Consider the following 15,287-nt stretch of genomic DNA (forward strand, 5'->3'; position numbering starts at 1 on the left):
CTCACCTCCCTCACGCCTCTCACACCTCGCTTACGCACGGCAGTAGTAGAGAGTCTCCTACCGCCTCCCCCCACTCACTACCCCCACTACCCTCACTACCCTCACCACCCTCACCACCCTCACCACCCTCGCAATGGCGGCCCCCGAAGCGCACCACCTCTTCCACCACCCGGTCGCCGACCACTCGTTCTCGGCCGACCGCCAGACGGTCGCCGTCGCCCGCGACAACCAAGTCGACCTGTTCGCCAGATCCGGCGGCGGCTTCAAGCTGCAGGACGAGCTGACGGGCCACGACAAGACGGTCACGGGCGTCGACATCGCCCCGAACAGCGGCAAGATTGTCACGTGCTCGCAGGACCGCAACGCCTACGTCTGGGAGCCGAGCGCCCAGGGCTGGAAGCCCACACTGGTCCTGCTGCGCATCAACCGCGCCGCCACGTGCGTCCGGTGGGCCCCGAGCGAGACCAAGTTCGCCGTCGGCAGCGGGGCGCGCCTGATTCCCGTGTGCTACTTTGAGGAGGAGGACAACTGGTGGGTGTCCAAGCACATCAAGAAGCCCATCCGCAGCACCGTCACCGCCGTTGCCTGGCACCCCAACTCGGTCCTGCTGGCGGCCGGCTCGACCGACGGCCACGCCCGCGTCCTGTCCAGCTTCGTCAAGGGCGTCGACGCGCGTCCTGAGCCCAGCGCGTGGGGCGAGCGGCTCCCCTTCAACACCGTGTGCGGCGAGTTCCTGAACAACACCGCCGGCTGGGTCCACAGCGTCGCCTTCTCGCCCTCTGGAAACGCCCTCGCGTTTGCCAGCCACGACAGCACCCTCACCGTCGTCTACCCCTCGGCGCCCGAGCAGCCGCCGAGCGCCGTCATCAGCGTCAGCACGCAGGTGCTGCCCTTCATGTCGCTCGTCTGGAGCTCCGAGGACGAGATCATCGCCGCAGGATACAACTGCGAGGCGTACCGTCTGCACGGCTCCGACGCTGGCTGGCAGCTCGCCGGCTCGCTCGAGACCAAGGGCCGCCCCGGTCTGGCCGAGGCCCGCGAGGAGAGCGCCTTCAACATGTTCCGGCAGATGGACCTCAAGGGCAAGAACTCGGCCGACGACACCAAGCTCAAGACGGTCCACCAGAACACCATCACCACCATCCGCAGCTACGAGGAGGCTGGCGGCCGCGTCACCAAGATCAGCTCCAGCGGCGTCGACGGCCGCGTTGTCATCTGGGATGTGTAGACGAGACGTAGTAGGAGCAGATGCCTTTGGCTAGGTCAATCTGCCAAGCACACACTGCGTGCATACAGTAAACAAACTAGTCCGGCATGCAAATCCTCGCCTCGCCGAAAGTGGAGAATACAACCCGGATATCAAGCCCCAACTCCGTGCCGAAACCAACCTCGCCCTGTCCTGCACACTCTGATTGCCGCTCTCGCCCTGTCCTGCACACTCTGATTGCCGCCCTCGCCCTGTCCTGCACCCTCTGATTGCCGCCCTCGCCCTGTCCTGCACCCTCTGATTGCCGCCCTCGCCCTGTCCTGCACCCTCTGATTGCCGCCCTCGCCCTGTCCTGCACACTCTGATTGCCGCCCTCACCCAAACCCAGTGAACCCCGTGCTAAACGCATCCATAGTCCCCGCCTGCGCCGGCACCGGCGCCCCCACACCACCACCCTGCGTCTGGCCATCGTTCAGAAACCAGCTCCAGTCCTGATCGATGTCCATGGGCATGTTCTGCCAGCTAAAGTTGTTCGTCGGCAGCGGGTAGTTGTTCATGCTATCGTCCTTGAGGCCCAGCGTCGGATTCCCCGCCGCGCCCGCGGCCGCATCGTCAGCGAGGGCGCCGAAGTTGTAGAACCCGTCGTACGAGACGAACGGGCTGGGGTCGAGCGCGAACGAGGCCGCGTGCGTGGGCGCCGAGAGCGAGCTCGCCGGCGTCAGGTTCAGCGCCTGCGTCGGGGCGCCCGAGAAGACGGTTGCGCCGTCGAGTCCGCTCTTCTCGCTCGTCGGCGTGTACAGCAGCGGCGCCGGCGCGGATGCGGCGCTGCGGCTGCTCGCGGCTGCTGTGGGCGACAGGCACGGTGGAGGTGGTGGCATGCCTCTCAGCGTCTGGCCGCCGCGGCGGATCGTTATCGTGCCAAAGTAGGGGATGACGAGATCGTGGCATTCACCGCCGTCCTGGCAAGGCCCGGTGCCCGCGTCGACGCCGCCCTTGAACTTGCCTTGCATTTTCTCGAGCACCTCGGCCGACTGCAGGGCGACTTTGCCGCCCTTTTCGCTGGATGCCCGCCGGAAGATGTCGATGCTGATCTCGATGAGGCGCATGTCGGCTTCGACTTCTCTCAGCTTGTGCGCGTCCTGCGTGCCGTTGGCGTTGACGGCGGCGAAGTTGAACAGCCCGATCTGGATGAGGACCGCCGACGTGAAGCCGACGAAGTCGACGGCTTTGCATTCGTACAGCGGCTGTACGGTGCCGGTGCGTAGCGCCTGGTAGAGACGCAGGACTTCACGCGAGCCGTTGAGACAGGCAGTGCGCGAGTATGTGAACCGCGAGTTTGTGGCTGCCTTGAGCATGAACGGGAGATGGAGGTATACGCGGATCTGGTGGTAGATCATCTGCGCCATGATGCGCTCGCGAAGCTCGGCCGCGTTGGACTCTGGTGTTGCGAGGAGCTCAGAGTAGTCCACCCAGCTAGGGTCGAGCCTCTTCCAGAGGTCTTCGAGTTCTTGGTCGAGCTGCAAGGCCCAGGCAAACGACTGCTCGGCGACGCCCTGGTTGCGATCGATGACGCGGCCTGCGAGTTTGGACACGTTGGTGATGAAGACCAACGGGTGTATGAACTCTCCATCGAAATTGGGCATCGTGAGATCGCAATGTGAATCGCTGATCCCGTAAGGCAGACCGAGGAGAAGGGACAGGAATCGATCGCCATGGTAGAGTCCCCACCAGATACTCTCGTGGGCTACAGATGCCGTGCGCTTGCGGTGCAGACCCTGCGAACATTAGCTGTCACCTGTACCTTGTGTGAGCAGTTGACATACCATGAGCTGAGCATACATCAACCCCTTGCGGTAGCAGACCCACGACCTTCGTGGCTGACCGATATCGGCGAACCACTTGGACTTCAGGATGAGACACTCCATGCCCTCGAGGCTTGCAGCGTACTCATCGTCCGAAAGCACCCATCGGTCGACAGCCTCAGTGTACCGCTCGACATCGTTGTTATCCGCTGAAGAGCAGATGCCAACAGCCAAGACGACAGTACCAATGGCACCAATGTTACTATTTGTTATGGCTTGCGCTGCGAACTGTGCAAGCGTCTGTTCTGGTCCGGACGTGCCGCTGCACTTTCGTCTCCATGTTTGCCACCACTCGCTGTTGCTGGTGAGTATATTTGTGAGTTGGTCGTATGCAGGTAGCATAGCAATGAGAGCCTGCTTCACTCTCTCCCTCTTTGCTGATGCCGCGGGAGACTCTTCCGGCAGATCGTCTGGGTGTTTGTTGACAACCGTGTATCGATCATGAACTCCGTCATTTGGCAGTGGAAGCATGGGTTTGTGCTGGGTGCCCATGCGAGCTTTGATTTTCTCTTCGGCATCATTGAGCTGTACATGTAAGTAAAGGAGAATCAACGACTGCCAGGAGACATACTGCATCTTCGAAGACGGAGAGAATAGGAATATGGTGACGTCCACTGGAAGACGGCACGCGCTGGCTGTCTCTTAAGACGTTTGATGAGGCCTCGGATGACAGTGGTGTTGGCGGGAAGGTATCCTTGGTATACATGTTCCTCGGTGACGCCGTCTCTGCCTGACTCTGGTTGCTGGGGCTCTCCGACTTGACAGTTTTGTCCTCGAGCAATGAATCGACAAGAGCCTCTAGTCGTGAGACCCTTTCGCGAAGGTTCTTCCTGTGGTCGACGATTACATCTGGATTTGCGTTCTCCTGATCGACGCATCGACTGCCCCTGGCGAAACATTCCGAGCATACATCTGGATTGTCTGACTGGAAGATGCATCGGATCTTGCGGCGACGGCCTAGGATACATCAGAAATGAACTAGAGAAGAAGCCAAATCGGTAGATGGCAGATGGGACATGATAGAAGCAAATGCGATTGATAGTATGTATTAGGAATAATCGAAGAAGGTTCAGGTAAGACGAATGTCTGCAGGGTGCAAAGACCGGACGAACGTACATTCGAAGCAACTATGCGTGCCCTTTCGCATCTTCTTCCGCATCGGCAACGAGTCTTCCTTCGGCATTCTGGTGGTGGGTTTCCTCGCACAAGTTTGTGTTCCTGCGAAAAGTTCGTCCGGATGATCCGGTGCTTCCTGAATGCAATTCGCGCCCTATATGAACGCGAATCCAATCCAGAAATAAAGCTTATCTGCTCAGTTGAGATCGATGAAGTGCAGAAGGCCCAATTGTCAAAAAATGCAGAGAACGCGTTCTGCTTCGATGATTGTAGAATCAAAGGGAACCGAAGAGGATCGGACGAAAGTTCCTGCGCGTATTAGGTCAGCACTTTGACTTGTGGTTCCGCTTTGCCGCCACAAGGAGCGATGCTGACTGAGAGACGTGCGTGCCTGAGGGCAGCTAGCATATATCTTCAGCCTCTAGGCAACCATGACTGCGTTGCCAACCTGCCATGTGTTCGTCGGTGAGAATGTTGCTGCGACCCGGGCTGCTTCCGGCCTTGGATGCGAGCTCCCAGGCTTTGATCGACCAATGAGCATTTGCGTAGTGCGAGGTGAGGCTGTGCTTATTCCTTAGTCGGACGATTTCTGGAGATTGCGGATAAGGCGAACCCCCGCGGGTGCCCGATTCACCGATGTATAAAATGCCCAGCACCTCAACCCCGCGCCGCTCAAAGGATTTACCTTGGGGTTCAGAGTCTGGATCTGTGACGGCGTGCCTCAGAAGCGGGCGGTCCCTGGGATCTGCGCAGGGCTCAAGCTAGCAGCCCTACCGAGACAATGATAGAAACTCTGACGTCGTTCCTCGCGTTCCGATGAGTACCGCCCTCAAAACAACGAACAGATGCGACTGCTCGCGCGAAGCTCCACGCCGCGCGTCTACTAGGACAACGTGCTGGCCTACCTACATCATTGCTAATTGCACTGCTTCGCATTGACCTTCTGTTGTCCCTGGTCCTCCACCGTAGTGTACCACAGTTGTCTGCACACCTGACTGGCGGTACACCATGGCTTCCTCACACGAGCACCGCGAAAAGCAGTTCCTCCCTCCTAGCCCGCCTCCATCACCGCCAGCTGCGCGACGAAGGCATAAGAAGCATCACGATGACGAGTTTGCAAAGCTTGCAGCAACGCCATTACCTTCCCCGAGTCTGAGCGCAGGCTTTGATGATGAACAGAAACCAGAACCATTGCTGAAAAGGGTGAGCCAGAATTCGGAAACCATTCTATAGCTCTGCAGATGCTGATAATCGCTTGTTTAAGATTATCCTCACACCTGTCCTCTTCACCTCGTTCCTGCTCTCGCTGTTCCTCGTGAACGCCCAAAACCGCGCCCGCCGCACCGCAGCTCACGCTCCGCCGTCCTCATACCTGATCTACTTCTTCCCCTCCTCTTGGCTCAACCTTGAGCCCTACCAGGACCATAACGACTCGACGTGGGGCCGCCGTGGAGCGACTGGGCATGTTGAGCCCAATGACGCCATTGCGCCCAAAGATGGGCAGCTCGACGGAACAGGAGAGGCGAGAGCCGCAAGAGAAGGGAGGAAGAAGAAGAGCAAAGTGAGTTGGCATTTAAATAAAAAGATTAGGAAGATTGCGCGGTTGGAGGTCAGTGACGCGTTCGAGAACCAAGGCAGGATGATCGTCGTCATGGTTGCTTTGATGGTGTTCACGGTCATTGGATTCTGGGCAGGTATAAGGTGGATTTGGAGGTCTACGTTCGGGTAAGACTGAGCCACAAAGAGGCATGTGTCACATGTATTCAAGGAAGGGCATATCACAGGCATCGTATAACAAGGAATGAGGCACGCAGCGACGAAACAGGATAGACAAAACGGGAAGCATAGCAGGTAGAGACCATTTATGAGATACTACACCATTAGTGCTGTTTATGAAGCAACAAAGCACAACTTGTGATTATTTTGACTGTTGTACGCTGCGCGGACATCTATGAATGGACTTTCGACTTCAATGGGTGTCCAGATTCGTGATATAACATGCAAATGCTCGAACCCTGCTCAGATTGAACTCTCCACACAGAACGTGCATACAGTGTACGTGTCGGTGCCCGATCGACCCCCCCTTCGTCTATTGCTGAAAGGACTTGAGCAGCTCTTGCAGCTGCGCGTATGTGTCATCTGGGTTCTTGACCGAGTGACCAATCGTCCTCGCATCGCTGTAGATCTCGAAGTCGTTTCCGCCCTTGTATGTCTTGTCACCGAAGAAGTGGATGGTCTGGTAGTCTACACCGTCTTCTCTCTCCTTCTCCTGCGCGATGAAATTCAAGCAATATGTCTTGTCCCAGCCAGTGGGGAAGACGTCGAAGGAAATCTGGCCGCCGATGGAGTAGGTGAGACCGTAGTCGGGGAACTGCTCCTTTAGTTTGCGGACCATTGTTGGTCGAATGTCATTCTCGATGTCGTACTTCTGGTATTCGTTGCGCTCTTCGGTTGAGGCGTTACGACCGATGGGGGAGACGTTGATCATGCCATTGCGGAACTCAACGAATGTTCCACGCTTGATGGGAATATCGAGGTCGGCGATGTAGTGGAGGATCCTGGGAGACTAATATCAGCATTGCCGTAATCTGGAGTTGGCTCTGGTTTCGTGTAGCCAGTCTTGAACAAGAACGCGTACCACTTGACAAGCTTGTTGTACTTCTCCTGCCCGATCCAGCCAATAAAACTCTGGCTAGCCTGTTGCTCTCCCAATCGGTATGCTGTGAGACCGTTCTCGGCGAAGCAGAAGTCGAAGAGAGATGTGACGTTGACGTCGGCGGTTGCGAGCTGCTCTTGCTGTTTCGCGAGGTTCGAGCCACCGACAAAACCGATGGCGACCTTGTGACGGAGCTCGGAGAGCAGCTGAAGCATCTCTGGCTTTACGAGCTGAGTGAGCTGTCAGTATGGCGGTCACGGCGCGCAGCATGTTGCGCGAATGGAGACTGGGGTGCTCGAGAGTATGAAGAGTTGCTGAGCTACATGATTGTTCGTAATAGCGGATGAGCAACGAGTTGTGGTGCATGAACGTCCCAGAAAGCAGAGTTTCTTACCTGGCGAGGCTTTGTGAGTGTGTCATCGACGTCGAACAGAAGAACCGTGTTCTTCACCGGGCGCTGATGAAGCGGCGGGTAAACTGAAGCTGCGGCAGCCATCTTGAACTGTGTGTTGATGTTGGTTCGTGGAATCACCGTATGAACTAATGTATAACTGGCAGCTGTTCAATAGCAGAACTAAGGAACAAGCGGAATCAGCGAGAGTATGTAAGAGAGCTCTAATTGAACTTCGTGTCTTTTGGCGGGGCCTTACGCGTTCACCGCCTCGGGACGTGTGGGGTTGGTTCTAACCCACTTGCGATTAGTCAGGGTCCACCATAGGGCAGTTGCGATGCTCGAAAGCACCACGAATCTTGAACTTTCACTAGACGGTTGAGATGAACCGATACAAATTAGGTGTTAATGCTGACAAGGATCCCCCAGCGCAGGCCCTTCCATACTTCAAAAAGCTCACCACTTACCGAACCTTTTGAGGTTCAGCAACACGTTACTCAGCATTGTGACCAAAAAGCGTCCGATACGTTGAGGACCTCGATGATCAGCTCATAGGACACATCTTTAGTGGATAGCATCTGAACTGTATTCGGCCACTCAGACTCAGGTTCTCGAATGCAGTTCAGCATCAAATTCGCGAAATAAGACTTATGAAGGGTATGCCAAAAGATCCCAACGCTATCGTCCACTAATTACCTCTCACAGCCCATTCACCACCCTCATCTGCTCCTCACTCACTACCCCCTCTCCGACCTCCCTTCTTGGTTTCCCAAATAGACAATGCCACAAATCATCGTTCTTCACCGCCTCGCCTCCGCCCCCTTTACTAAGCAGTTGTTTCAGTGGCGCAGCCTCCATCTCTTTCGAGTTCGCTTTTTCTAGACCTCTCTCCTGCATATGCACAGGGCTCGTTTTGCCGGACACCGGGACACTCTCACTAGGATCAGAGCTACGCATGTGCTCCAGGCGGCGGGCAACGGAGATATCGTAAATAGCCTCCTCGACGGTATTGCTGATCAGATACATGAAAACTGTGGTTGAGCGCTGCTGACCGATGCGGTGTACGCGGGCGATGGCCTGTAGCTCGATGGCGGGATTGATGAGAGGTTCGCAAAGGAAGACGTACGTCGCGTTGACGAGATTAAGACCACTGGAGTCGCTTTTTGCGTCTAGAAAGAAGGCCTCGATAGCTGGGTCTTGCTTGAACTTCGCGATGCCATCCTTTTCGCGGATATTTGAGGTCCCAATTTTCCAGGCGCGGAATGCAGACTCGAGTACATCGAGGAAGTCGCGGTACTGGCTGAAAATAACGGATTTTGCGCCGGGGTCGTTGGCGCGCAGCCAAAGGAGGTGTCTCGCAAGCATGTCAATCTTGGAGCCGTATGATCCGGGAAGGTCGATCAATTTGATTTCTTTGAGGGTGCTGTCGCTGAGATCTGTGTAGATGGACATGTCGGTTGCCTTTGGTGTTGCAACCTGTGGAGAGCTTTCTGGGGCTGGTGAGCTGGGGTTTGTGGGGACCGCGCTGGGCTTTAGACTGATATCTTTAAAATCGGAGCTCTTCAGCTTTTGCTTGCAAAGCGGACAAGTTCGATGGGCGTGCCACCACTGGTTGATACACTCTTTGCAGTACTAAAGTGTCCATCAGTGACGTTTGCTGCAAAGTTCGATATGTATTGACTTACCTTGTGTCCACAGTTTGTGAGAACACCAATTTCGATGGTTTCTTGACAGATGATACAGTCCGCACCCGCACTCTTTTGATCCTCAGCCCGCAAGTTCATCAAATATGCGTGCTTTCCTTTCATAGCGTTTACACCTTCTGCACCCTTATTTCGACGGTACTCAAAGATCTGGAAAGCAGCTTGGTCGAACTTCTCATCAAGCTTCTCCTTATATGCTGCCACGGTGTCCGAGATATGCTGGAATTGTCGATAGTACTCCAGACGTTGGTTCATAGCACTGCGGAACAGCTCTTGTTCCTTCTCCATTTCCACTAAGACCTTACTTTGCTGCGACATGATGCTCTGAACGCTGCTCAAATGCCTCTGAAGCACAGCAACTTCAACTGCAGCACGGTCGTCGTTGTTCTCGGCCCTCCACTCTAAGGGAGTGATCTTTGATCGGAGCTCCGCTATCACACCTTTCAGTGAGCTTCCGTGAAGAGTTGACATTAACTCCCGTCGCTGCTTTGCAAACTCAAGTAGGAGCTCGGGAGCGTGGCCACGATCACCTTCATCGCCTTTATATCGAGCTCTCTTTTCAGCAGTCTTCAGTTCTTCGTCAATGAGATTGTCTCGTAAACCGTGGATTGCAAGATGGCGATCCGCAACAAGGGTACGAAGCGCCATGATAGCCACATACAGCTCGTCTTGTGCCTTCAAAGAATTCTCATATTCTTCTCCTGTGATTTCCATATCGTCATCGTCGTCCGTGAGGCGTAGTAGTAGTACATCAACAATCTTCGTCCGCCACTTCTGAATCTTTGTTGATTGCGAATTCAAGAAGTCGCTGATCTCATCAATCGTATCTAACGCACGACGGCTTTCGATGCCGCCGAGATCTGGAAGGTCGTCAATACTAGGCAACTGATGGAGCTTTCCGTTCTCGACTTTCTTCATCTGCCGTTGCGTGGTGTTCTTGATGTCTACAAGGAGCTCACGTCGGATGATCTTCGCCTGATTGTACCACTCTGTCTCTAGTCGTTCTTCGCGTAAGGCATGCTCGGTATCTGGCTGTTGTGTTTCGAGGTAGTTTTTGATCTGATGATGGGCCGTGGCAATGAAGAACCTGCACATATGTTCGAGTTCCAAGAATGATCGCAAGGATCTGCGGAGAGCGGAGATAGTTCCAAGGTTGTCTCGCTCGACTGCTTCGGCATCAGAGACTTCGTCCTGATCAAGTATGTTTGCTGACACGCCCAATTTCTGTTGCTCCAACCCTAATTCCTGTCGACACATAAGGACGTAGTCCTTAGCCTCCTCCAGAGCTTTGGTATAGAAGGGTAGTGCAGTCTCTGCGCGGTTATCAACGTTACCAGCATACGCCATGACGTGGCCCTGCTTGATACGGTTGACGATCATCTCGCGCGCCTCTGATTTCCATTTGGCACTGTTCTGATCAATCATGATCTCCAACACTTCGTGGACCGTCCGCAAGGGTCCATTCCTCGCGCCTAGGGCTCGCTTGTTCTTGCGTCCGACATGAGCATGCAAGCATGTTTGTCTCAGGCGGACCAGCCACTCGCGCATTCGCTCAATTGTTTCTGTGCTGGTGGCTTCACTGTTCGCATCGAAGGGCTCTCCTTCTGAATTCAGCCAGCACTCATCGCACATTTGGCGAACCAGGTCCGCGTAGTTCTGCTCCTCGATTGCAGTGAACGGAATTGTAATGACGGCACGTTTCTGTGGAGGAAGATGGAGATCGTCGCGCACTTTGTCCTTGGTGTGCCGTAAGGTAATCTGATTGAATATGGCGTAGAATGATGACTTGTCCAAGCGTCCCCACACCATCTTATTTTGGGCGAAGGTATCGCATCTCAGGAACGTCAGTAGACCGCGCAAGTCTTGTACGTCCTTTCGCAAAGGTGTACCAGAAATGGCCCATGCATTGCATCGAGGGATGAAGCGCGCAACTTTAGCTGCATTGCTGACACCACTCTCGACCATCTGGGCCTCATCCAAACAGACTCTCCACCACGATATCTCGACTAGCGGACTTTTTCGACGTTCATGGCGTTTTGCATGTCGGGAAGAACGATCAGGCGGGGGTGTAGCATAGTGGATTTCCTTCGATAGTATACCGTATGTCGTAAGGACTACGTCGTAGCGCAATAATTCTCCAACCGTCGCTTCGGCATGCTCTTTATTCGACGCACTCGATGCTGGCAGTCCTTTATAGTGAAGAACTTTGAGGTCGGGCGCATGCATATGTAGCTCACTTCGCCACTGCTCCAGGATACTGGGTGGAGTAATAATGAGTGTTGCGCCTGACACCTGAACATGCGCCGCGATGTTCATATCAAACACTTTTGCGTCTCGGATTCGGCGCTTGTGATGTGAGATCAATGCAATGAGCTCAACAGTCTTACCGAGACCCATTTCCTCTGCCAAAATACCACCTCTCAGTGATTGTAGCGCGTCACCTTTGGCAGTATTAAGGTCGGCCACAATCATACCCCGAAGACCACTGACATAGCATGTGGATCCATCAGCCGCATGGGTCAGACTGAACGACGCAGGTGTGACGTCCTCTACAAACGGCTCGAGTTGCCCAGTTGTCGAATATGCCACGCCTTCTCGTCGCAACAACCAGTCAACAGCTCTCTGCTGGAATGGGTATAAGATCGTGTCCACCAGCTTGTGTTGGATCTGGGGAGATATGTGCAGGTCTGCTGGCGGAACGTGTACTGAATTGTAGAAGTCCGAGAGTGCCCAAGGTATGTCGGACCGTGCAGTTACGTCCTGAAAATATCTCGACAGCAACCGCAGATCCTCCTTCATGATATGGGCGCTCACAGAGGGGTCTTCGACAACGGAAATGTCCAAGAGCCAGCGAATTTGCACATTTAACTTGTATGTGTGCGGCGACGTAGATGACGGTGCGAGGGAGCATCGAGAGAAGGCCGCACGAGGCTTTGTTCGAATCTTTCGGCCATGTTGTACACATGCTAACGATTCGGCAACCTTGATGTGAGGCTTGATGGACTGTAAAGAAGCAATGTCGATTATGGCGAGAATGTCAACGCTCAGGTTTGAGAGTGGTTCGACCAGTAGAATCCTAGCCTGACCATCTCCAAGGTCAGAGAGAGTCTCCAGGTGGAGAACGACAGGCTTTCCAATCTTCAATGCTGGTAGCGCAGGCTGTACAGAAGCCAGACTGGGAGCGAGGGTCTAAGAACTCGTTAGTCTGAGACCTGGTGATGCAGCACTCAAGGAATGACCCTACTAAGTTAATGGAGACTTCGGCAAGAGTCACGCTCCGGTCCACAGGAAAGTATGCAGGGTGGTCTTCATTTTTGACTCTTGCGTCGATCCTGCGTCTTTTCTGCGGTCGTTCGTTGCACTCGTTCTGTGGACTGTCTTCTGTGGTTAAAAGAGCATGCAGGGTTTCGAGGCTCTGGACGTTGTCCTGGGAGTTTGGGGTAGTGGGGTCTGCTGCGCCTCTTGAACTGACTCCAGAGTGGTCGCTGATAACCTGCGATACCAGTGCCACAACCTCTGCCTCGACGTTAAAGCAAGCCATGCTCAGCGACTGAGGCAAAGGAAGTGGACTCGGAGAGCAACGATGCTTGACACGGACGCCGTAGATGGACGCTAGGCTTATCGATAGAGGATGTTGCAGGGATGTCAAGCGCAGGCAGCCGTCTCACCAATGGCGTCAGCAAAGTGGCTTCGCGAGAGATCGTCCAGGATGTCGTTGACCTGTGCAGAAGTACATGTCTGCTGAACTGTTATGCGGGAATGGTGCCTTGATGAGAACAATGTTGGAATGTTCCTCACCAATTTCAGTGGCAAAGCTTTGCGCCTGCCTCGGTTCGCAATGCACAGCGCAAGTGTAGTTTGACAGCACAGTGAGGTCAGAGGCAATGTTCTGAAAAACTGTCGATTGAGCTTTTGTTCGCTGTATAGGGTATCAAACGCCAAATTCCAAGCCTTATTCGCTGCCGTAGAAGACGACTACTCTGTAGCAAGCACCTTCTTGATGGGCTCAGCAGCCTCAATGAACTTTTCCACCATGGTGTCGAGCTTTGTGAGATCGTCTTTACCCTTCTTGACTTCCGCTATAAGCTTTTGCTTCTGTTTGAGCTTTTCCTGTCTCCTCTCTTCCAACTTCAGGCGGACTTGGTGTTCGTGCTCGATGCGCACCGTTGTGAGATCGTGCTCAGAGAGCTCTCTGTGCTCAGGGAATCCTTCGAGATACTGTTCGGCGCTTATGAGAGGGAGCTTCATGTACTTGTGGCTGTGCCTTGTTAGCTCTATTGCACTCTCTCGTGTGCAGGGTCCTACAAACTCATAATTCTCTGCAGCTGAGATCTCAGATCGTAATGATTGCTCCTCATATTTGAGATTGTGCAGTCCCAAAATCAACGCATCGTTCACCGCCTTGACATCTGCGGTGTTTGCTTTCTCCTCGCGAACACGCAGCACGCTTTGTCGGTATAAAGTTTTGATGACTGAGAGTTGCGCCCTAATGTACTTTTCCCTCTTGCCGATTTCCGCCTGTACCTGCCTCTCACTTTCGGCGGATGCCTGCTCGTTCAAAGGGTGTGCGGTCTGGTAGTCTACCAGCTCATTGATGAGTTTCTTGAGGTTCTGCACTTCCCCATAGAGGCGCGCGTTGTGTGGAGTCCTCAGTGCGTTCGCAATATCGAAGCTCGGCAGATCAGCGGCTATTGTGTCGCTCGAGATCATTTGCTCGTCCATAGTGGTGGGGTAGTTGTGGTAATGACACAGCTGCTTTGATGGACCTCGACGTTCTGCGTGAGAGATTGGTCTTGGCATTGCCAAAACACGCTAGCACGTGGTTCCTCCAGAGCGAGCCATCTTCGAGCGTGCCATCTCTCAAGACTCATGCATGAGTAGTCTCCTCGTTCTGTAGAACAAAGACACGACCTGCGCCAGTATACAGCTGGTTAGCCCGCCACCTGCTTTGCTGCCTCTACTGAGCTTAAATTCGCGATTCGGAGATAGCCGCTGCACAATAAGACATGAACTCGGTTTCTCGCAGTCACAGTCTCACACGGATGTCCCTTTGGCAGGTTGATAAGCTCTCTCGGAAGTACGCGCAGCGGGGTTGTATTACTTGTGTGTTGTGGGCAGCCCCCCAGGGGTGCATCAAAAGGCGCGCCGGCCTGGGCTTCCTGGGATAGATCTGTTCGATCTGCCGTGCCGCATCTCAAGCGCTCGGTCACGCTGTCCCCAGCCTTACTGAAACGCACTTGCAGCAGCTTCAATATTCTTTCGCAAAATTTCATTGTACAACATTTGAGCCTTGGCAAATGACGAACAAAAGAGACTGCAGCGGGGGAAAGTTGGAAAGGTCTATATTGCCGGGTTCCACACGCTATGGCGCGGCAGATTTGCATCTCCTTAGCCGCCTTGGTACCAATAGCGTGGATACGGAGGTGGATTGAAATGACGCTCAGCCACCAGTATGTAACAACACGGACCCGGCACAGGAGATCGTTGCGAACCGAACACCATCGCACAACAAACGATCTTTGCAGATGCAGATGCAGGCTCATGCACTGTTCTGCAACCCTCTTATTTGCTCTCGCATTCGATTCGTCAACTATCATGACAGCGTAGTCTCGCACACCCAGCAGCAAATCTGCTGCGTCGTAGGAGCTGCAGCACGGCAATCCCTTGTGTTGGGCACCCTTCACGTTTAATAATGGTTGACCTCTGCCGTGTTGTTGGCGAACTGCTTTCGATAGACAAGCGCGGGACAGCTTGGCTTGACGGCTGACACAAGCGACTAGAATGTTTGCATCTGTCACGCTAATGGGCTGCAATCCCGAGCCCCTAAAGCCAACAGCCAAACCTTGCAGCGCCAGTCAGAAACGGAAAAATTACAGCGCAGCCACCCAATGGAAAAATTCTCCCACGGCGGCCATATGGAAATCAGGCTATGTTCAGGTCAATGTTGGGTCGAGCAGGTCTTCCGGACAAACACGATCGCTGACGGCGATGCCTCCGAGGGCAGATTCGCCTCGCCTGGCCCAAGTGTTCCTCTTCACCGAACCTACAGAGTAAGAGGCACAGCAATGCCTAGATACAAACAGGTCTCCGCGGGAACGGATCTCGAGCCTGCGGTTCAAAACTTGCGAAAGGGGGCTCAAGCTCGCTCTATCCAGGTGTGGCGTTCCCCGAGAACCTCGAACCCAACATTGGGCGGCAAGTTTGAGAATACGGAAATCTATTGCGTTATGACAGATCAACACGAGATGAAGGTTCTAGGCGACGTTGTTTGACGCGGCGCTCTATAACGGCAGGATCCACTGAGGTATGCAAATCACCAACTAGCCCAAACACACAACCGCTCATGGGAGAT

At 54.3% G+C, this 15,287-nt stretch overlaps 6 protein-coding genes across 6 annotated transcripts; 2 read left to right on the top strand and 4 right to left on the bottom strand.

The window, feature by feature from the left end:
* Positions 1 to 133: 133 nt before the first annotated feature.
* On the top strand, positions 134 to 1,228 carry M421DRAFT_60160 (structural constituent of cytoskeleton; the record flags this gene model as incomplete). Its single annotated transcript, XM_033595756.1, has 1 exon — positions 134 to 1,228. The coding sequence occupies one exon, from the start codon at positions 134 to 136 to the stop codon at positions 1,226 to 1,228; it is 1,095 nt and encodes a 364-aa protein (XP_033449911.1).
* Positions 1,229 to 1,581: 353 nt separating this feature from the next.
* Positions 1,582 to 4,252, bottom strand: M421DRAFT_60016 (uncharacterized protein; the record flags this gene model as incomplete). Its single annotated transcript, XM_033595738.1, has 4 exons — positions 1,582 to 2,982; positions 3,031 to 3,594; positions 3,641 to 4,026; positions 4,186 to 4,252. The coding sequence occupies 4 exons, from the start codon at positions 4,250 to 4,252 to the stop codon at positions 1,582 to 1,584; spliced, it is 2,418 nt and encodes an 805-aa protein (XP_033449912.1).
* A 603-nt stretch (positions 4,253 to 4,855) lies between these two features.
* Positions 4,856 to 6,079, top strand: M421DRAFT_419443 (uncharacterized protein). The gene is made up of 2 exons (XM_033592116.1): positions 4,856 to 5,388; positions 5,450 to 6,079. Exons 1-2 carry the CDS (start codon positions 5,194 to 5,196, stop codon positions 5,912 to 5,914), a joined length of 660 nt encoding a protein of 219 aa, XP_033449913.1. The 5' UTR covers positions 4,856 to 5,193; the 3' UTR covers positions 5,915 to 6,079.
* On the bottom strand, positions 6,029 to 7,480 carry M421DRAFT_419444 (putative phosphomannomutase). Its single transcript, XM_033592117.1, has 3 exons — positions 7,236 to 7,480; positions 6,824 to 7,071; positions 6,029 to 6,743 (listed from the first exon to the last, which is right to left on the bottom strand). Exons 1-3 carry the CDS (start codon positions 7,335 to 7,337, stop codon positions 6,275 to 6,277), a joined length of 819 nt encoding a protein of 272 aa, XP_033449914.1. The 5' UTR covers positions 7,338 to 7,480; the 3' UTR covers positions 6,029 to 6,274.
* Positions 7,481 to 7,803: 323 nt separating this feature from the next.
* M421DRAFT_419445 (ATP-dependent DNA helicase) lies at positions 7,804 to 12,490 on the bottom strand. Its single transcript, XM_033592118.1, has 3 exons — positions 12,180 to 12,490; positions 8,918 to 12,124; positions 7,804 to 8,864 (listed from the first exon to the last, which is right to left on the bottom strand). The coding sequence occupies exons 1-3, from the start codon at positions 12,474 to 12,476 to the stop codon at positions 7,932 to 7,934; spliced, it is 4,437 nt and encodes a 1,478-aa protein (XP_033449915.1). The 5' UTR covers positions 12,477 to 12,490; the 3' UTR covers positions 7,804 to 7,931.
* Positions 12,491 to 12,639: 149 nt separating this feature from the next.
* Positions 12,640 to 13,852, bottom strand: M421DRAFT_126334 (uncharacterized protein). The gene is made up of 2 exons (XM_033587336.1): positions 13,245 to 13,852; positions 12,640 to 13,193 (listed from the first exon to the last, which is right to left on the bottom strand). Exons 1-2 carry the CDS (start codon positions 13,733 to 13,735, stop codon positions 12,911 to 12,913), a joined length of 774 nt encoding a protein of 257 aa, XP_033449916.1. The 5' UTR covers positions 13,736 to 13,852; the 3' UTR covers positions 12,640 to 12,910.
* Between the last annotated feature and the right edge of the window lie 1,435 nt (positions 13,853 to 15,287).

This window comes from Didymella exigua, assembly GCF_010094145.1.
Source record: "Didymella exigua CBS 183.55 unplaced genomic scaffold M421scaffold_10, whole genome shotgun sequence".
Classification (NCBI taxonomy): Eukaryota; Fungi; Ascomycota; class Dothideomycetes; order Pleosporales; family Didymellaceae; genus Didymella; species Didymella exigua.